Genomic DNA, 21,855 nt, shown 5'->3' with positions numbered 1-21,855 from the left:
CAATGGCCAGGACATGGAAGCAACCTAAGTGTCCATCGACAGATGAATGGATAAAGAAGATGTGGTACATACATACCATAGAATACTGCTCAGCCATAAAAAGGAATGAAATAATGCCATTTGCAGCAATGTGGATGCAACTAGAGATTATGACACTAAGTGAAGTCAGTCGGAAAGAGAAAGACAAATGTCATATCATATCGCTTACATGTGGAATCGAAAATAGGACACAAATGAACTCATCTACGAAACAGACTCTCAGACGTAGAGAACAGACTTGTGGTTGCCGGGGCGAGGGGAGTGGGGAAGGGATGGAGTGGGAGTTTGGGATGAGCAGATGCAAAAATGGATAAACAACCAGGTCCTACTGTACAGCACAGGGAACTATATTCAGTATCCTGTGATAAGCCATCATGGAAAAGAATGCGAAAGAGAATGTATACCTATGTATCACTGAATCACTTTGCTGTACAGCAGAAGTTAACACAACACTGTCAATCAACTGTACTTCAATAAAATAAATTATAATAAATAAGGAGACAGGAGGAGAAGTGTTCCTGACCCCAGTGAGAGCAGGAGCCTTGGACAGAGGACGCCATACAGCAGGCAGAGGCACAAGGAGCAGGGGGAGTAAACACTCCAGCCTCGCTCTCTGTCTGCCCTCCAACCTCCTACAAGTGCCCTCACTGGCCAACCCAAGACGGCACACAACAGGCACAGGAAGTGCTCCCTGACGAGGTCAGCCTTCCGGGGCACAGAGCAGGATGGAGAGTGTGTCTGCAATGTGGGCAAATGGGAAAAGAAAAGCCAAATACACAAGAGCCCATTGGATCCTGTACAATAACTCTGTGAGATATGCTTTCCTGGCCCCATTGCACAGATCCAGAAACTGAGTCTCTGTGGGATGAAATAACACGCCCATATCTACACCATGGAGCAGAAATCTGACTCAGGCTCGTGGGAACCCCAAGCTTTATTCTTGCCCCTCAATTAGGAGTTATCAGGTGAGGCTGAGGCCCTGACGTGCTGAACCAAGCTCCGTCTGGATCCTATCTTTGTCTCTCCAAGCAGTACTCGGGCCCATCTGCTGCAACCGTCTCTTTTTTGTCTCTGATGTTGAAGAGATGGCTGGGCGGACAGGAGAGTGATAAACGATGCCCGCTTATCCTTGTTTCAGGCGAGTGTGACACAAACTCAGTTAGGAAAACACATCTTCAGGGCTGCTTCCTGTTCATACGTACCAGCTCAGGTGGCTGTCTGAGCAGGAAAGAGAGACAACGCGTTTGCCCGGCTTTTCTCTGTCTTCGCTACCTGTGTCACTCACACTCCTCAATCTGGAGGCGCAGGAATGTTTACTGCGTTTTTAATGGCCCCAATCGTGCATACTTTTTCTGGTGGCAGCATCCCCACTGTCCTCTGCACCCCACTGTCAGCCCTTGCAAACTCCTCCCACAGCTCCCAGACAGGATAATGAGGGCACATTGTCTTTTCCAGACCAGGTCCACTGGTTCAGAAATGGCACGTGAACCAAACAGAACCAAGGAGACACAGGATGACCTCTCCTGTGTTCATCGGGTATCGTGTAAAGGAGAGTCGATCTTGACTCCACAAGGGTGGGAGCCTGGGACTGCCAAGACCCACCACATAGAACCTAAAAACGAAGCCAACACCATAATAGGCAAAGCAAAGAACTGAAGAAAAAACCCCTCTGATGTCATAATTGAGCACCTGGACTAAGCCATAACTGATGACTAGTTTGAGTGTAATTTCATCACCCCCACAAGACACCGTGCACCCATCTGCAGTCACTTTTCATTATTTCTGTAACTTACTCAGTTGTTAAGAGAAAGGCCTCATCAAGGGTGTGTTTCACTGTTTACTGTGAAATTCTAGTCTCTGTTTTAAGCTGATTTCTTTCATGTGGTCATTTCTGGGAACTCATTATCTGCAAAGCAGGGGGCCCTCCTTTCTCTCACCTGAAAGGAAGAGGCAGAGAGTACAGGGAAGGATGGCCACTTAGAAATAAAGTCAGTGACTTCAGAATGTTGCCTCTGGCCAGCTCATTTGAGCATCACACTATTACGAACGTTCTCACCTCCATTCCAAGGGACAATTTCCAGGAGTGACTGATGGAGAGAAGGAATAGTGGTGGATTCTATTCTCAGTTAGGGACCCTCGATAAAATGATGGCCATCTAAAGACTTCCAGCACATCAAACTTACCTCCCCATTTTTCTGCACTATCGAGATGTAAGAGATGAGCTTGGGGTGAAAGACAGATACTATGAGAAGCCAAGGACAGAATTAAATCATGTATTCATTTGTTCATTCACTCATTCACCAAGTATTAAGGGCCTCATATGTGCCAGGCACTGGGGCTGATGAGCAAAAGAGATGTGTACAACAGTGAACAAAAGAGAAAAGAAATTCTGTTGTCATGGAGCTTAAATTCTAGGGGAGAGGAAGATGGCTAGCCAAATAAGGGAAATCTATGGGTTATCAGGTGGTGATAAGTGCAAAGAGAAGCACAGAAGAAAAGTGGTGTAGACAAAGGGAAACGGCTCCACTAGATACCTACAAGTTACCCCACAGCAGGCATGTGCAAAGGCCCTGAGGTGGGAGCCCAGTGGGGTTGTGAGAACCAGCAAGGCGGCCAGGGGGACTGGAACAGAGTGTGCGTGTAAGGGCGCGGGGGTTGAGATGAGGTCAGAAGGATGCTGGGGGTTAGAGTTCACGTTGCACCTGCAGATCACTGAATACACTGTGGCTTCAGCTCTAAATATGATGGGAGCCTCTGGAGGGTTCTGAGCAGAGGACAACATGACCTGACTGATGGTCAGGTGGGGTCTGAATGGGGCACCTCCCCAACCAAGGTGCAGCAGGTGTGTGCTGAGGATGGAGGACATGGTGGGCCTCCTCCTGGGTTATTAAAGTAAGGACTGTCTCTACAGGATTCGAAGTAACTGGATAAGGAATTGACAGCACCACACCCTTTAGCACCGTGTGTGTTTGCAGGAGAGGAGCTCAAGACATGAGAGAGAGAGAATAAAATCCCCCAGATCAAGGACTCCTCGACCACTGAGAAGGGCTAAGAAGCTGATGTCCGCAGACTTCCTGCGTCTGTGAACAAGAGAGTGAACCCCAGGACTCCTCCCAGCCAACCTCCCAGCCAAAGTAGACACCTCCTGTCACTGATGGTCCGGGGAGGTGTCCAAGGGCCAGGCCACAGCCGGGGAGATGACTGACCCATAGCGGGGACAGAAGCGCGCCAGAGGAAAACGTTGAGTTTGAAAGCAGATGAGAAAAGTCTGTTCTGTGAGTCCATTCACTGGTTACAATTCAAAATGGAAACTAAAGAGAATGGTGACCCGAGGCTGTGTGCTGACCCAAAAGATGTACATGAACTGGAGAAAAGCACACGTCGCCACTTAGGGGGCAGGAGAGATGACACAGAGCTGGGGCAGACCAGTCACACCCAAAGGGAGACATCTCCCAGGATTTTTTTTCTCATAAATGAAGATGGCAGAGCGGGAAGCCTTTTAGGGTTGCCTCCTACCGCTGAAGCATTAGGATCTGACCGGCTTTAGGAACTCAACCCTCACGGAGGAGGGAAGGTCTCATGTGCAAGACGGACCAGTGGCAGTAGATGTTACTGATGCAGCAACTGGACCATGGCTGGTACTAGACGGATTTTTTTTAATCTTTATTGAATGATAGTAGATTTATAATGTTGTGTTAGTTTCACGTGTACAGCAAAGTGATTCAGTCACATATGGAGAGATAGATATATAGATTCTTTTTCAGATTCTTTTCCATTATAGGTCATTACAGGATAGTAAGTAGAGTTCCCTGTGCTATACAGTAGGTCCTTGTTGGTTCTCTATTTTACATAGAGTAGTGTGTATCTGCTAATCCCAAACTCCTAATTTATCCCTCCCCCGCCTTCCGCTTTGGTCACCATAAGTCTGTTCTCTATGTCTGTGAGTCTGTTTCTGTTTCGTACATAAGTTCATTTGTGTCCTATTTTAGATTCCACATAGAAGTGATATCACATGGTGTTTGTCTTTCTCTGTCTGACTTACTGCACTTAGTATGATCATCTCTGGGTCCATCCACGTTGCTGCAAATGGCATTCTTGTGTTCTATTTTATGGCTGAGTAGAATTCTATTATATATATGTACCACATCTTCTTTATCCATTCCTCTGTTGACGGACACTTAGGTTGCTTCCATGTCCTGGCTATTGCAAATAGTGCTGCTATGGAGGGATGTCTGATGGAGGAACAATGAATGAAAGGAGGAGAGCCAAAGCAGACAGAAACCAGAGAAGGCCCCCCAGAACCAAAGGTGCGTTGGGAGGTGGATGTCCTTGACGTAGTTGTTGATGCAGACGGCGGAAGAAGCCAGCTGACCTTACCGTGAACTGCTCCAAGAGCCTTAACTATACATGTGAGAAGCAGCCATCCAACTGGCCTCTGGTTTCCTTCATTCTGTTCTTTGGTTGGTTGGATAGGGTCCTCCTGCCTGCCTGGCGTCCATTCCTTTTCATCTGACAAAGCCCGATCTGTCTTTGGACGCCACACCTTCTGCACTCTCTGTCCTAGTAGTTTGGGTGGAGATGACCTGAGGCTCCCAGATTGGTGTATCCCAGACCTGACCAATGGGAAACTCCATCCCTGCCCCCCCAACAGTGACTGGATCAGTGTTGGGCCAGGGACTCCAGTGACCACCATGAGATTCACACCATCAACTTTTTCTACAAGCATTTGGGAAGTCACTTTGTTTTCGTTGGGGTGTGCTGTGTGGATAGAACGTAAACCTTGAGCTGCTGGTGACAATGACGACCACTCAGAAATGAAGCCAACACAAAGAACAGAGCAGACAGAGGTGGAAAGAAACAGTGTCTGGTTACATTGATTGACCCCTGGATCCAGCCATGCCTGAAGCCTACCTGGTATTTTTTCAGTTACCTGACCAATTACATTTTTTCGAAACCCCCTTCCCATTTTTTAATTTAACTTAATTTTTTTTTTTTTGCTTTGGTACCATTTGCATATGCTGAGGTTTTTGGCATTTGCAACTAAAGGGGTCGAGACTAATGAACTGAATGATCTGGTGCCTATTCAAAGGCCATTTCCATTGGGGAGGTGGGGAAACCCTGTGTCAGGGCCTAAAACACAACCTCACTGTTTCCAACGGAGACAAAACCCTGTTTCCAGAGCCACTTCCTGTTTAAGGTGTGAGATTTTTATTTTTTAATTTTTTTGTAATTTCGGCTTAAAATCATCACTAAGTTGAAACTTCACGATGAGAACAGAACCAGCCTTCTGCTCTGTGTGTGTGCTGGGGGTGGGATGAGTGTCTTAAAGTTCCTCTGTTTATTTTGCAAATGAGAGAATTGCCTCAAAGGACTGCTAATCTACCCCCATGTGCCAAAGTGGGCAGTGTTATATCCACATTTCTACAGACTCGGAGTCCACAGAGTCGGTGAGGAAATGCGGCAGAAATCAAGCATTATAATTAAGGGGCCAGAGGGGCCGATTAAGCAAGAACGATGAAAAGAGTGGCCTGAAGAGTTGGATGAAAAAATTAACCTAAGGGAGGCATGGGAGCTGCTTTGGATGTTTCTGGTGGCTCTGTGACCCCAGAGGGAGGAGGGTTGTTTAAGACAGTATCAAGAGTGTTATGAAACTAAGCCAAATGGAATTAGGTCTAAGCTGTATTTAAGCATGAAGTACATCAAGGGATGTCTCAGGATCTAACCCCCTGGCTCTCTGTTTAGGCTGATAGTAAACAGACACCGCACACTCGAGGAGCTCTTCCTATTCCCTGATAGCGTCAAATCCACTGTTCTTCTAATTCTTTTTATTTTCTCTTTTTTTAAAAAGCATCTCTGTGTAGTTTCTATTAGATTTTTTGGGTGATTTTTCTTCTCCACGGCTTTGATAACTACACATATAATAATGGCTGTGATTTCTTGACTTTTTACCACGTGCCAAATGTTACCATGTGCAATGGGTTGAACGGTGGCCCCCAAAAGATAGGTCCACTTAGAACCTATGGATGTGGTCTTATATTTGGAAACAGAGTCTTTTCAGATGTAATTAAGTTAAAGACCTTGGGATGAGGTCATCCTAGATGAGGGTGGGCCCTAAATCAATGACCAGTGTCCTTGTAAGACAGAAGGGGGAAAGACATGCACAGAAGCCCATGTAAAGATGGAGCGAGATGGGAGGGATGCAGCCACAAGCCAAGGAAGCCAGGAGCCACCAGATGCTGAAAGAGGCAAAGCAGGAACCTCCCCTACAGTCTCTGGAGAGAGCATGGCCCTGACTGCATTTGAGTTTAGACTTCTGGCTCCAGAACTGGCAGAAAGTTAGTTTCTGTTACATTAAACCACCCAGTTTATGGTAATTTGTTACACCAGCCTCAGGAGATGAATACACTGTGCTGAGCGGCTACGCCCATTTTTTTCCTTAAAAGAGTCTCACAACCCTACAAAGTAGGCTCACAAGAGCTGTCCTTTCCTCCAAGAATTTTTGCTACACGCACCCTCTCTCTTGCCTTCCTTTGTAACAGTTCTTCAATCTTTCTCTGGGAGAAATACCCTTCTCCCTTGAATACAAAATGGTAGAACTGTCCATCAGATCGTCTTAATCTTTTCTAGACAGGGATGGGGCTAAGTAACCTGTTCTCATCCCTGGCTACACCTGAGAACCACCTGAAGAGCTTTTAGAAAGTAAAGATGATCAACCCTACTTCTATGCCCACCTCCACTCCACTACTGCAAAGGTCCTGGCCCAATTGGCTAGGTGCAGAGTCTGGACTTAGCATTCTGTAAAGCTTCCTGGTGATTCTAAAGTTCAGCCACGGTAAGGGAGTCTTTCTCCCTGGAATCTAAAACATGAGCACAGAGATAAAAACAAATAAAATAATTAAGGCCCCTGTATCCCAGCAGTGGTACCCTGAAAGCAGACATCCATAATAACTACCAGGACTCTTCAACTGGCAACTTCAGACTTTTAGGAAGCTGGTCCCTTAGTGTACCTTCGGGGTCATAAGATCCCAATCCCTTAGTCCTTAGGTGGCCCTGATATGTTTCTGATGCTTCGGACCAATTCATCCAGGAACTGGCAGAACAGATACTCAAAACTAAGCTTCTGCTTCCATGATACAGGACATCCTTACTTAATCCGTAAGTGATAGCCCCCCGTGTCGCTGACGACGTGAAAGGTGTAAGGAAGAAAGAAAAAATAGTTTTTGGAAGGGGATTAAGAAGTACAAACTTCCAGCCATAAAATAAATAAGTCACAGGGATGTGCTACACAGTATGGGGAATATAGTCAATACTACTGCAATAACTTTGTACGGTGATAGATAGTTACTAGACTTTTCATGGTGATCAACCCGTAATGTATATAAATGTCCAAACACTATGTTGTACACCTGAAACTAACATAATACTATATGTCAACTATACTTCAATAATAAAAAAAATTACGTAGAGATGACATGGTCTTCTACATCAAGTCTTTGAGCTGCTTAGGATCCCAGACATTTGCAAGTGTGAACTTAACACTCTTAATATACCACTAAGATCATCCTTAATCAAAAAATTAAAAAAAAAAAAAAAGAAATGTACACACTTCAGAAGACAAGGACTTACTCGCTCTGGGAGATATCTTTAACCATTGTCTTGGAAATTTTGCTAATTCAGACTTTGGCTGAATTTTACCTTTGTCCTCTCCTTAGAGGGAGTAATTTCTAAATCCCTAAGGTGTAGAAACAGTTTTGTTCAGCTCAGCATACAGGTAGGAGAGAGAATCAAGTCCTGCAGAGAAAACAGTTTCAAAGGTATCAGAAGTACCCACTCAGAAATAAAGGCAAGTCAATTAAACATAATTGGTATCCTTCTTCAAAGTATATACAAATAATCTCTAAGTGGAAATTCCCTTAGCCATACCCAGGGTGTAAGATGAATGCACTTGAAAAGGATTATATGTAGAGGAAAAAATGTTGGGGATATACTGTTTTAAGGTTCTTACACAACATATAAAGCAGTATGACCTCATTTGAATGCAGGCTTTGATTAATTAAAGATAAATTTTGTAAACCTTAGGGCAATGGCTAAATTTTAAAGAGGTATAAATAATGAGCCAATATGGAGATAAAATGGAATCATAAAAAATATACTCAGTAGGAAAGCAGGCAGCAAAGAAGGAAAAAGGAGTAAAAAACAGATGGCACATAAAGCAAAAAGCAAGATGATAGATTTTAATATAAACATATCAAAAATTTCATTAAATATAAATGGTCTAAATATAATGATTAAAAGACACAAATTATCAGATTGGATAAAAAGGCAAACCCCAACTACATACATGCTCTCTATAAACAATCTACATAAAATATAAAAACACAAATTGGTTTTTTCAAAAAACAGAAAAGATACTACAATGCAAACATAAATCAAAAGTAAGCCGAGGTGGCTGTATTAATATCAGATGAAACAGACTTCAGAATAAGGAATATATCTAAGAATGAAGAGGGATATTACATAACGAGAAAGGAGTCAGTTCACCAAGAAGTCATTACAATCCTAAGCATATATGTACCGAAGACAGTGTTTCAAACATATAAAGGAAAAACTGACAGGACTGAAATGAAAACTAGGCAAACCCACAACTTCAACACTTCTGTCGATAATGGACAGAACAAAAAGATTAAAAAGTAAGCAGGGATATAAAACACCTGAACATCACTAGAGACATTTGGAGAGTCCTTGTAAATCTTAGGCAAAGATTTTTTTAGATGTGACACCAAAAGCACAATTACTGAGGAAAAAAATCAACAAACCAAACTTCATTTAAAAATCCTTTGCTCCTCCCAAGACACATACTGCGAGAATTTCTATAAACACCTATCTGAAAATGGACTTGTATCCATAATATATAAAGTGCCCTCAAAGATCAATAATATGAAAATAACAACCAACAAAAAACTGGCAAAAGATTTGAAAAAGATATTCACCAAAGAAGGTATAAGGATGGTAAGTAAGCACAAGAAAGAATGTTCAACATTATAAGTCACAGGATAAAAGTTAAAACTTGAAAGATATACTGCTACACACCTATTAGAAGTGCTACATAAAATCAAACTAAAACAAGGGATAACATTAAGTGGTCCTGAAGATACAAAGCAGCAGGAACTCTTATACATTGCTGGTGGGATTGCAAAATGTTTCCATGTTTGAAAAAAGTTTGCAATTTCTGATAAAGTTATGTGTACAGGAACCACACCAGCCAGCAATTCTACTCCTAGGTATTTATCCAAGAGAAATGAACAAACATTCACTTGAAAACCTGTTTGCAAATACTTATAGTGACATTTTTCATAATGACCCACAAATGGAAGTAATCCAAATGGCTTTCAACTAGGAAATGAATAAACCAACAGTGTTGTATCCATTCACTGTAATATTATGCAGTATTAAAAAGCAATAGACCATTTGTGGTCTTTTTGATTATAGCCATCTCACAGGTGTGAGGTGATATTGTGGTTTTGATTTGACGAGGAAGGGAACCCTTGATCACTGTAGGAATGTAAATTGGTGCAGCGACTGTGGAAAACCGTATGGAGGGTCCTCAAAAAAACTGAAAATAGAACTACTATATGATCCAGCAATTTCACTCATGGGCGTACATCTGAAGAAAATGAAAACACTAATTCGAAAAGACAACGCACCCCAATGTTCATAGCAGCCTTTTTTACAATAGCCAAGATATCAAAGCAACCTATGTGTCCATCAACAGATAAATGGATAGAGAAGGTGTGGTATATATATACAATGGAGTATTACTCAGCCATAAAAAAGAATGAAATTTTACCGTTTGCAATAACATGGATGGACCTGGAGGGTATTATGCTTAGTGAAATAAGTCAGACAGAGAAGGACAAATACTGTATGTTACCACTTACACGTGGAATCTATAAAATAAAACAGGGACTTCCCTGATGGCGCAGTGGTTAAGAATCCACCTGCCAATGCAGGGGACACGGGTTCGAGCCCTGGTCCGGGAAGATCCCACATGCCACAGAGCAACTAAGCCCGTGCATCACAACTACTGAGCCTGTGCTGTAGAGCCCATGTGCCACAACTACTGAGCCTGCGCTCTAGAGCCCATGCTCCACAAGAGAAGCCACCTCAATGAGAAGCCCATGCACCTCAATGAAGAGTAGCCTCCACTCGCCACAACTAGAGAAAGCCTGCGTGCAGCAACAAAGACCCAATGCAGCCAGAAATAAATAAATAAATGTATTAATAAGATAAAATAAAAAATAAAACCAAACTAGTGAATCTAACAACAACAAAAAAAAAAAAAAAAAAAACAGACTCACAGATATAGAGACCAACTAGTGGTTACCAGTGGGGAGAGGAAAGGGGGAGGGGCAAGACAAGGACAAAGGATTAAGAGGTACAAACTACCATGTATAAAACAAATAAGCTACAAGGATATATTGGGCAGCCCAGGGAATACAGACAATATTTTGTAACTATAAATGGAGAATAACCATTAAAATTTTGAATCATTATGTCATATGGTTGGAACATAAGATATTGTAAATCAACTATAGCTCAACTCAAGAAAAAGAACAAAAAGGAATAACTGTTGCTATATAGGTGAATATTAAATGCATGGTGCTAAGTGAAAGACAGAAGATTCAAACGCTGCATACTGCACGATCCCATTTTTATGGAATTCTGAAAAAGGCAAAACTGTAAGGACAGAGAACAAATCAGTGGTCGCCAGGGGCTGCAGGTATAGGGGGAAGGGGTAGCTACATAGAAACAACCCAGGAATTCGGGGGGGAAGTTTCTTTATACCTCAGTTGTGTTCGTGTTTATATGGCCATGTGCATTCATCAAAATTAAACTCTAACCTCAAAAGGGTGAATTTTACTGTTTGAAAATTACATTAATAAACCTTACTCTTAAACAACGCAGAATGCTGTAGAGAGATATTCTATCCATCAGACTTTCCATTTATTCCATTAATTCAGTAATACTCCCTTTCACTCCAACTAAAATGCCAAAGATTCGTTTTTATTAACCATGCTTCTCATGACTATGGATGTTATAAGATACCTAATACATCCAAAGGCTTTGTTTTAACCCCTGCTCACGAAAGTGCTAACTGCTAATATAATTGAGAGTTCTGGGTTCTTCTCTGCCCAATTCTAGCCACATTTGTGATTAGGCTAAGGATGAATATTGAGATAAAGGAGGAAGAGCTGAAGGTGCAAATACACATGGCTGAGGGGAAGGGGCCGGCAGGTAAGGGGGGGAAGAGAAGCACTTAATAAACACCACACCCAGGGGCCGGGGTGGGGGACACCCATGCACAGCTTTGGCACGATGTAGCCTTACGAGAATGCGCACCCGAGGTCGGCAGAGCGCCCATCCTCTTAGGGGAAATTGGAAATCCCAATTTTTATATGTGAATTCTCCCGATTTGGGGGAGCCTGTTCAGTTTTTTATTTTAAAAAGCACTGTGGACAGAACAGTGCTTGTGCGCAGGTCATGAAGTTTGCAAGCGCTGGTCTAGAGCCCTGGGTGTACAGCAAGACAGGCCTAGGAGTCTGGTGGTTTAATAGAACGGCTTCCGAGAGGCTGAAATCACTTCTAAGAAGCTTCAATGCAGCACGGAGTTTCAACGTGGGTAGGAAGGGGTGTGTGCTTTTAATGCAAAGAGTGTGTGTGTACTTTAAGTATAAGGAAAGACAAGGCATGAGCCTTACACGTGCAATCTAAAATACGAAACTAGGGAATATAACGACAACAACAATAAAACAGGCTCACAGAGAGAGAGACACACCAGTGGTTACCCGTGGGAAGAGGGTGCACGTGGGAGCCGAGAAGGACCTCCCCCCCTCCCCCCCGCCCCCCCACAACCTCTTCCTACTCATGACACCATCCCAGCCCCTAAATCCCAAATCAGCAATTCAAAATCCCCAAAGCTCTGACTACCCAAAGATTGGCCGGCTGGTTTTTAATTCTTTTGGTGACCACGGCTGCGCTAAAGGACAGTGAGGCTATCTGGGGACTTTATCCTCTTCTATGTATATACTCACATCTTTCATGCAAAGTGACTTATGCGTCCAATTACGGAGGCAACGCCACACCCAGCCCGGGCGTGTTAGACAATATACACGGATGATCCTGGGCCTCTATCTACCTACCTACCTTCTGAATTGTGAAATATACCTGGCCCCAGACTTCCGAAAAGAGGTTTCCAGCCTGTGTGACCTTCCCGGGGGCCCCTTACGTGACTGACAACCATCACTTCACCTCTGACGGCATCTCAGCCTACCACTGCCCTTTCCTCCCCTTTACATGGGGCCAGTTCCTCAACCTGTAACTCAACGACACTTCGCGTCATCTACCTCGGCCCAAGACTTAAATCTTAGGAAGACTCCCTTCTTTCAGGGCCCTGGTCTGTTTATGGAACCGCCCAAGAACAATGATTCTGTTCCAAACCCTGAGGAATTGCAGAGCCTTAAATCCACAGTTGAACATCAGCTTGCAATTGGTATTAAAAACTGAACAGTGGTTTTGAGGGCTCCAGAAATCGGCGCTTAAATCCTTGGGCAAGAACAGTCAGCGATGGATTTTTTTTTTTTTTAAACGACAGTAAAAATTTAAACAAGGGTCAGAAAACTTCCCTCTCTATAAGAAATTCATGGAGCAAACATTTTCTTTACAGAGGTATCTGAGAGGGTCAATGTACTGCTGCTTATGACCACGAGAAACAAAATGAAAAATATTTTGCAGACCCATATGCGGTGAAAACTGCCAAGCAAAAGCGGGGAGAGAAAACCCCACCAAATCAAGGTTGCCCTAAGCCAGGGGGAGAGGTGGCTTTGGGGGGAGGGGTGGGGCATCTCCCCCTAACCTCTAACACCCTCACCACTTGCTGTGTAAATAGCATCTGTAAAACAAAATTCCCGGGCTTCCCTGGAAGCGCAGTGGTTAAGAATCCGCCTGCCAGTGCAGGGGACACGGGTTCAAACCCTGGTCCGGGAAGATCCCACGTGCCGCGGAACAACTAAGCCCATGCGCCACAACCACTGAGCCTGCGCTCTAGAGCCCGCAAGCCACAACGACTGAGCCTGCGCGCCTAGAACCTACGCTCCTTAACGAGAAGCCACCGCAATGAGCAGCCCGCAACCAAGAGTAGACCCCGCTCCGCTCGCCAAAACTAGAGAAAGGCCACGCGCGGCAAGGAAGACCCAACGCAGCCAAAAATAAAATAAATAAATTAAAAAAAAATTTCCCAATACCACTTTCAACAAAATTGCTGTCCCTGGCCTCTTCCACATGGATGTTTCTAATGGCCACTTCTCTAAATCAAAAGTAAAATCCTCCAGATGGTGTGCGGGGAGGAACGTGAGCTTTAATCAAGAAAAGCCCACAACTCACTTCACGGAGCACATTCAACAGTCAGAGTTCCAACCTGACTGAATCCTCTCACGGAGGGAGAAAGCCTGATCGGGGACTTTCACCTTCGCTCAAATTAAAATGGTACCATCCTCCTCAATGAAGTGCTTTCTGTCCATTAAGCCACTTTATCATCACAACATCTCTAGCAAGTATTTTGGGAAGGATTTTTTTTTTTTTTGAATGGCCACTTTCCATCTGGGGAAACCGAGTCCTAGAAATGATAGAACCCAGAGCTCACGGCAGAATTAAGTAACCAGATTTCCTAAGAGGTTTGTCTTCTGGAATAAAACAGAAATATGTCCCCCATCCCGTCAGACACGCGCGCGTGCCCGTGCGCGCGCGCGCGCGCGCACACACACACACACACACACACACACACACACACACACTCCTGTTTACCTGGAGCTCTTGGGAGAAAGGGACAGTATTTAAAACAGCAATTTTGTCCGGTTGGTGTGTCTGGGTACATGCACCCTTAAGGAAAGCAGATTTTTCTGGAATTCCAGTCGGTGCGCAGTGACTTTTGAAAAGCAAACGCTACTTGGTAACATCAACTGGCAACTTGTCTCTGCGAATGCATTTCCAGCTGAGCCTGAATAGCTTTAGGCGGGAGAGAGCCGTGATTCTCATCCGCTTGGACTCGGTTTACCCGCTCAGGGCCCGGGGCCGGGGCCGGAGCCGCCACGCAGCGCGAAGGGCAGGGACACTTGTGCGCATCTCGGTTTCACCCAATGGCCCCGAGACTCTTGCCCCGGCGCAGGCAGCGGAAAAACGGCGCCCCCAGCCCTCTCTCCGCGTGCTGACCCGCACCCGGTTCCCGGCCCGGCCTCGGGGCGCGCAGCCGCCGTCCCCAGAGGAGCGGGGCTTCCTCGCGCGGCGCCGGCGGCCCCCGGGCTCCGAGACCCGTCTCCCCGCCCCTCCCGCCGCGGGCCCGGGCCCAACACGCACGTAATCAAAACCTGCATAATAATACCAACCTTTCCTGAGTCTTCTGGGCACCAAGCGTTCCCTCCCTGAATTCTCTTAAACCCAAGACAGGGTGATCATTCCATTGCAGAGGTGAGGAGACTGAGGTGGAAGGCCCCCCAAGACCCGGCTGCTGGGAAGCCCAGGTCTGATTCCGACTTGCAGCCCCAGCTCTCCCACCCGCGCGATCACCTTTACGCTCTCCTAGACCACACAGGACCTCGGCGGGGCGCCCGGAAGGGGTCCCGGGTTTCTCCCGACCTGAGGTCCCCCCGGGAGCTGCGCATTCCTTCGCGGGCCAACGCCGGCCCGCGGGACCCCACGGTGGGGGAAACGGGGCACAAAGGGCCCGGTCCGCCCTCGTGGGTCACCAGTCCCAGTCCGACCGAGCTGGGGAGGGGGACGCCAAGCTGCGGGAGAAGAAGGCGCAAAGAACCCCGCTGCCCGCTCCCGGGCCCCCGGCTCCACGTCGTGGCCGTGCCGGGTTGCGCTAAGTCTTCACGCAACTCGGGGACGGTGAACACACACAGAGTGTCCCTCAGCCACGCCCCCTCTTCACCCCGGGAAGCACCCCGAACCCGGAGATACTGGGTCAGCCAATTTCGCCCCAATCCCACGGACGCGGCGCCCAACGGGGCTCGCCCATCTACGGAAGGGGCCGCTCCGCGCCTGGGAGCCAGCGCCCTCACCCAGGTCCCCGCGACACCCTCACCCTTCGGCTCCTCCCGCCCGGGCTCCTGAGGACCGCGGGGAACTTCTCGAGCGTCGACGCGACCGACGCCCCCCGGCCCCGGCCTCTTACCTCTGCCCAGCAGCGCGGCCAGCACCAGGCTGAGCGCCCGGAACAGCGGCGCCACCCGCCCGGGGGCCGCGCCCTCGGAGCGCATCTTGCGTCCCGGCAGCTCAGGCCGCCCGCCGCCCGCCGGGGGCGCAGGGCCCACTCGTGGCCCCCGCCGGCTGTCCCATGCCCCGGGGCCACCCCCGGCAGCGAGTCGGCCAGCCGGGCTGCGGAGCCGGTGTTCACGCCCCGCCCCTGCCGGGTACACGCCGCTGCGCCTGCGGATCCCGCGGAGGCTCGCGCTCTGGCCGGGACAACTTTTCTTCAGCCGCCGCGGCAGCCGCGGCCCGTCCCGCCCCCAGGGCCGCCCACTCGGCCCCGCCCACTCGGAGCCCGCCCCCGCCCCCCCAGCCCCGCCCCGGGCCGCAGGCTGCTGGAGGATGCCGGGGAGAAAGTACGCGGGTCCCGGAGCAGGCGCGCAGCGGAGCGGGTTGCACCCGCGGGGTCCCTCCTCCTCCCTGCAGCCTTCCGCCTTCGTGCCCTGTGGCTCGCGTCCCGGAGAGTTCTGCGCAGGTACCGCGTCGCAAGATGGAGCCGGACGCTTCCCCTCGCCAGCCTCCCAGGGTCCTCATTCGCCACACCTGAACTTCAGGTTGTTCCCTGATTCTTTGCCTTGAGAGCTGGGGACGTTGGAATTAAAACTCCCCTGCAGCTGATAAGGAAAGCTCTCCCAGAGAGATTGTTCAGTGGGAAAAAGCAACGGGCAGGACAGACTCGAAAGGGACACGGTTTCTACAGAGGCGTGCACACATGTGTGTATATTTGTGTGTGTGTGTGTGTGTGTGTGTAGCAAGACAACGCGGTATCTCAGGAAGGGGACTGGAACGCTGGGGAGACGGAAAGGTTCGTTTTACACTGTGTATCCTTCTATATGGTTGGATATCGCCCCCATGCCCATGTGTTTGTATGCACTATTCTGGGGGGAAATGCGCCCTTCCCCAGTCAGACTTGCTCCTGCAATAGCTTTTTCTCTGCAGATTCAGACAAGGACTCGCCACCCCACTTGGAGCCCCAAATCTCTTCTCTGTGACGTTCCCAGCGCTGCTCTCCCTCCCCACGTGGATCCCAGCTGCTTGCCTGCAGGGTTACTGGTACACATGCTCCGGCCTCATCTGCTTCCCAGGGATGAACAATCTGAATGCAGGACCCCGACTCCCCCTCGTGTCCGTGAGTGAAAGGCAGTGCGTTCTGAGCCCAGCAGCCTTGCCCTGGAGGCCCAGCCCTCCCCCAGCCGGTGCGCTTCCCCCAAACCCCATAGCCTGGCCTGGCGGTCCCCTGGTGTCCTGGGCTCCCCAGGGGCAGGGCTCAGGGGCCCAGCTCTCACCCAGGCTGACTCGGTCCAACCTCAGAAAAGAAGCTCACGGTGTTGTCTTGTGTCACCATCGCTCCTGGTTACCAGAAGGCAGGAATGAATTTCAAAATAAAAGAAAAAAAAATATCCTTGATCAGGTGAGAAGAAACAAAAGTGAAACGTCTTGAGCACTGCAAATCCTCTTCTGCTGCCCCAACTCAGTTACAGGGGATCGTGAGACAAGCATGAGGGGAAATTGGGGGTTGGGGTCAAATGGTCCAAGGGCACTCCCCATCCCTGGAGCCCTTCTCCCAGCTGGACGGCCTCCAGAGGACGAGGGCTCACTGGTCCACTCTGCTTGCCTTATGTGGGCAGAAGGCAGCTGGGAAAACTAGCCAGGCCAGAAAGAAGACTGCAAAACCTTGGTTCCCAGAGGCCTGGGTAGCAGAGACTTCATTTTTTAAGTGGACTGACTGCCCAAGTTTTCAGTTCATTCAGCTAATCTACACCTAGCCTTGGGAGACAGTCATAAAGTAGGCTAGGCTCGGGCTCCTGAAATGGAAGGCACATTTCCTCCTCATTTTTATTTATTAGTTTGAAAGTCACTGGAGAATAAATTTTTTTTTTCATTTAAATATTTCTAGCCTCAGTGAGAAATACAACATAGCCCATCATTTCATGACTGACTGGTTGGGATCTGCTTCCTCCCTCCCTCCTGTCTGATTAGAGAAGCAAAAGAAAAAGCCCCCAGTTATGCCGGCCACTCCCCTGCTCTTCTCTGTAGGTTCATCATTTGGTCGGCCTCACCCTCCCCACACACATCATTTCTTTGCTTTCGGCACAGAGTATCGCCCTCTCTACTGCAGAGCCAAATACAGGTTGTGGTCCAGGACTCCATGGTTCAAATAATCAGAAGGGGTCAAACTGAACAAACCACAGGGGAATACATAAAAATTCTAAAATGGGAAGAAAAAGGAGAAGAAGAGTTTCAGTCAGGTAAATCCACTTCACAGTCCCCAAAGGCATCTTCCATCCTCGGGTGTTCCAAGTCTCAGATATGCCTTGAGACCACAAAGTCTGCTAGCATCGCCTGTAAGAGACTTTCCTGCTTCTTCCAGACGGACAAAAGGAGACCCAGGTCATGGGTGCTTCTCTTCCGCAAATCGCAGTTTAGGATCCCATGTAATCTACCATGTGACCTTCTAAAAATCAAACAAGCACACACAAAACCAAACAAACAAAGGGATGATGTTGTTGATTTATCTTTTTTAGGAACCCACCCCCCAAAACAGAGGTGTGAACTTAGAGGTTCGTGGGCAAAGAGTTTCCTGTATTTATTTTTTTTAAGGCATGTATTTTTTAACCCCCAAATCATTAATTCCTTAACTTAGATTACTTCCAGATGCTTTTCTGAATTTCATAACCAACATCAGAGACCACTAATCTCCTCAAAGGCTATTGCAAAACTCCTTGTGGGCTTTGGGCACATGGAGACAATTAACATGATTTATAGGAGAGAAGAGAGATTGGAAAGAGGAAACCTGCTGTTTCCACATGTGCCCAGGGTGTGTAAGTCAAAAAGGCAAGTTCAGATTTTTTTTGTTGTTCATGCTTAAATTCCAAATTCTTAACATTGCATAAAATGAGGGTTGGAACTTGGGAATTTAGCTCAGGAATTTCTTATAAGGTTGGCCTCTAGATAGGGGACCTATGGGTATATGTTACTAAGAACGCGGAAAAGAAGGGCTATATGTTGGCCTCATGAGGCAGCTATAGTCGTCCTGCAGATCTAATGGCAAGTCCTAACTATGGTGCTTGCTATTAAAGATGAAAAATAAGGAAGGCAGGCAGGCAGCTATATGTTGTGCTGTGCTGGTACTTTTGTTATTGTACATAGACGTCATCTCATTTCATGCTTGCAGTAACACTAATGGGAGTACCATTGCTGTCCTTTGACATTTCATCCATTCTTTCAACAAATATCTGTCTACTGCTTACCATTTGTCAGGCTCAGGTATGGAGTTCTAGCAGTGAGCAAATCAGATGAACGTCCTAAACTCATGGATCTTAGAGTCTAGGGGACAGACGCTCAGGAAATATACAAATAAATCCATCCTAGAAGCCAGTGATAGGTGCTATGAATAAAACTAAAACAGAATAAAGGGAAAGTCTGATTTGGGGTTACAACTTGAGAGAGGGCAGATGGAGTGGGTAAGTTGGCAGATTTCTGAGAGAAAAGCTTTTAAGGAGGAGAAAACCAAAAGTGCAAAGACCAGGAAGCAGAGGAAAACATGATCTCACCCCGCCCCCCAGAACAGCTCTGGCCTCTTGTAGAACACAGCCTGTAGGGGGCAGCAGAGGAAGCCTGGAGTCCAGTTAAGAGCTGACTGTGGGAGGGGAGGAGGGATGCAGGCCCGGACTGGGAAGGTAGCAGGGAGTGGTGAGGTGGAGACGTGGACCAGTTAGGCTGCCCGCTCCAGGCAAAGGCAAAAGCCTTGCCGCTGGATGGGTGTGGGCTGTAGGACCGTGTTAGAGTCCGGGGTTTCCCCAATGGTACCCTTCAGGGAGGAAAGAAAGACTGGTACTTGGGGGTACCTTGGAGCAGGTGGGAAACCTGAGGATCCAAGAGAAAGTTCAGTCACTCGCTAGTACCTGGCAGTGGTGACTTGCTAGGACCTGGCAGTGGTGACATTGAACATCAGCTCCCCACCTGCCCCACAGGTGGTGTGGTCAGCTTGTAGCCGCCAGCTTAAACTCTGGTCGTATGTTGGCAAGATCCATGACCCTTGTTTTAACGAATTCTAGGGCCTCACGCAGCCTGGCTAAGGTGGGGCTGGGTAGGTAGGGGGAAGTGGGCTGTAGAAACGACACGTCCTTCCCCACTCCCCACCCTTACTCCCTGCTGCACGTGGATAAAGGTTGCAACATTATGCCATCCAGTAAGAATCTGACTATTAGGGAATATTTACTGGGGGCTGTCACCACCCACTCTTGATCATTTATGTGTTTATTTGCTTATTATCTATCTGCAGCTTCCCCCATCCCGTGTCAGCTCCATGGGGTAGGGGGTGGCGGTTGACCTGTTCACCCCTGTGTTCGCAACACCTAGGAGGGTGTGACCCCAAATTAGCACTTGTCTGGTGAATGACTGTCGTGAAGCTGTAGATTACCAGTCCCGTGTTACTAACAAGGAAACTGAGATTCACACACTTTTACCTTCAGCTCATTAGCCAGTAATAGTAACAATTATGATGAGAACAATATCATTTATTAGGTGCTTGTTAATTGCCAAATAATCCTGTTGACAACCCTATGGATTTGTACTATTTTTATCCCATCTTACAGACCAAGAAACTAATGTCAAAGAGGTTAAGTGGCTTGTTCAAGGACACCCAGCTGGGAAGTGGCAGAAGTGGGGTTGGATCTATAATCATTCGTCCCACTCAGCTGTGTTGCAGTGTGTGCTTAGCTCTGTGCATTCTCTACACCAGGTGTCCTGGTCGCCTGTGTTAGGTCCCGCTGGCCAGGCCCCACTCTCTGTATCAGGTTTCACTTGCTAGACTTTTCTGTTTTTGACAAACACTGAAAAATCATTCCTTTGTAATTTCCACTTAACCTTACAGACAACTCCGCAGCACCTTGGGCTGCCCTGGTGTCTCTACTGGAACTCCGCCTCTATGGAGGTGAATTTCCCCTGAAGAGATCACGGGCCCAGCTTCTCCAGGTAAGAGGCGGGATGCAGGTGGCTTTCGGCTTTGTGAGAACAACTTTTAGGACTGATGCTCAAATGCCCCCACACCTGACCCAGATCCGATTTCCCTGCCACACTTCCAGGCTTTTATCACCCTGCTAGAGACCCACAGAGTGGATTTTCCACCCCTCACCCTTCCACTGGGGGTTCAGTAGTCCGTTTAGTAAAAGAAGTGGGTTAATATAGCTTCAGAGGGTTACAAATGGAAGTGGTTAACTGCATATATGCCGCATCACCGTCACCACCTCTGACATTTACAGATCTTTCACTTTGTGCCGAGCGCTATTTCCAGTACCTTTGCATATGTGTTCGCTCATTTAATCCTCTCAACAACCTTATGACTTTACTGTTCTTAGTAACTCCATTTACAAACCAAGAAATTGACATACAGAGTTTAGGTAACGTATCCAGTGTCACAGAGCTAGGAGTCGGCAGAGCTGGGATTCAAACCCCGTGACTCTGGCTACAGAATCCCTGCTCTGAGTCATCAGTCCTCACTCCTAGTTCTGCGTACACATCACCTTGAGGACTTGTTAACAGGTGGATCTGATTCAGTTCATCAGGGGCGGGTGCCCCTTCATCTGCATCTCTAACAAGCTCCCCCAGATCATCTTGTCGCTGTGCCTCAGTGGACCATCTTTTGTGTAGCAGTTCCCTAAATCCTTACCTTATTCTGCTCCCTACATATTTATCCAAAGTCATATTACCCAAACTATATGTATTTGAAAATGTCACCAAGGGTCAAACCCCTTCCTGCTTCTCGACGCAGAGCAATCCTAGACACATTCAGTGCCTTGCATCATTCCGGAAGCAGCATGAGATTGGAGAGTTTGCCATGCAGTCAGTTAATAACAGTTATTTAGTACATACCTGTCAGTGAGCCCGATATTCGGAGTAAGCATGGCGACTGGCTTGGGTCAAGGTAGTAATGGCTCCATCACCTGGGTCCCTGAATGACCTCAGTGAGCAGAGTCCCCTGCTAAGCAGCAGTGGACACACACACACACACACACACACACACACACTGAATGAGAGATGACGGGCTGACATCTGGGGGTCGTTTGTTGCTGCACTGGAAGATAACCCACCCTCACCGAAACACCAGGCATTCACATTCATTGCATGATACGCCCGCTTAGCTCTGCCCCTGTTCCTTGTGGAGTATCAGGTCCCATTGCAGGAATAACAGTCTCCATGTCTTGTCATTCTTTAATTCAATAATCAATGGTTGAGAGATTATTATGGGTGAGCACTGAGCTCGGAGCCTGTCCTCAGACAGCGTAATAGGGGAGATAATAGACATATACAAGTATCTTGAATAGACATCGGAAAACAGGCACAAAGGACATGTTAGAAGAGCCCAGGGAAGATCAGTGATTTCACTGCCCACCTACACTCCATCGACACTGACATTAAAGGCTCTGCTGAATCTGCCTCAGAGACTTTGCACCTGCCCTTTTCCCTTTCTGAAGCTCACTCCTTACAATTTCCTCTCCTTTCAAATGTCCC

At 47.3% G+C, this 21,855-nt stretch overlaps 1 protein-coding gene across 1 annotated transcript in view; it reads right to left on the bottom strand.

Annotated features, from left to right (window-relative positions):
* Positions 1–15,560, bottom strand: part of TMEM132C (transmembrane protein 132C) — a 370,899-nt gene extending 355,339 nt beyond the window's left edge. Inside the window, exon 1 of the mRNA XM_079941945.1 lies at positions 15,269–15,560. Within this exon, the coding sequence (XP_079798071.1) occupies positions 15,269–15,353 (85 nt within the window). The 5' untranslated portion in view covers positions 15,354–15,560. The remainder of the gene's footprint in view (positions 1–15,268) is intronic.
* Positions 15,561–21,855: the final 6,295 nt, after the last annotated feature.

The sequence above is a fragment of the Stenella coeruleoalba genome (assembly GCF_951394435.1).
Source record: "Stenella coeruleoalba genome assembly, chromosome: 14".
Lineage (NCBI taxonomy): Eukaryota > Metazoa > Chordata > Mammalia > Artiodactyla > Delphinidae > Stenella > Stenella coeruleoalba.
Note: the sequence above shows the minus strand (reverse complement) of the source record. Positions and strands in the feature narration are given on the sequence as shown.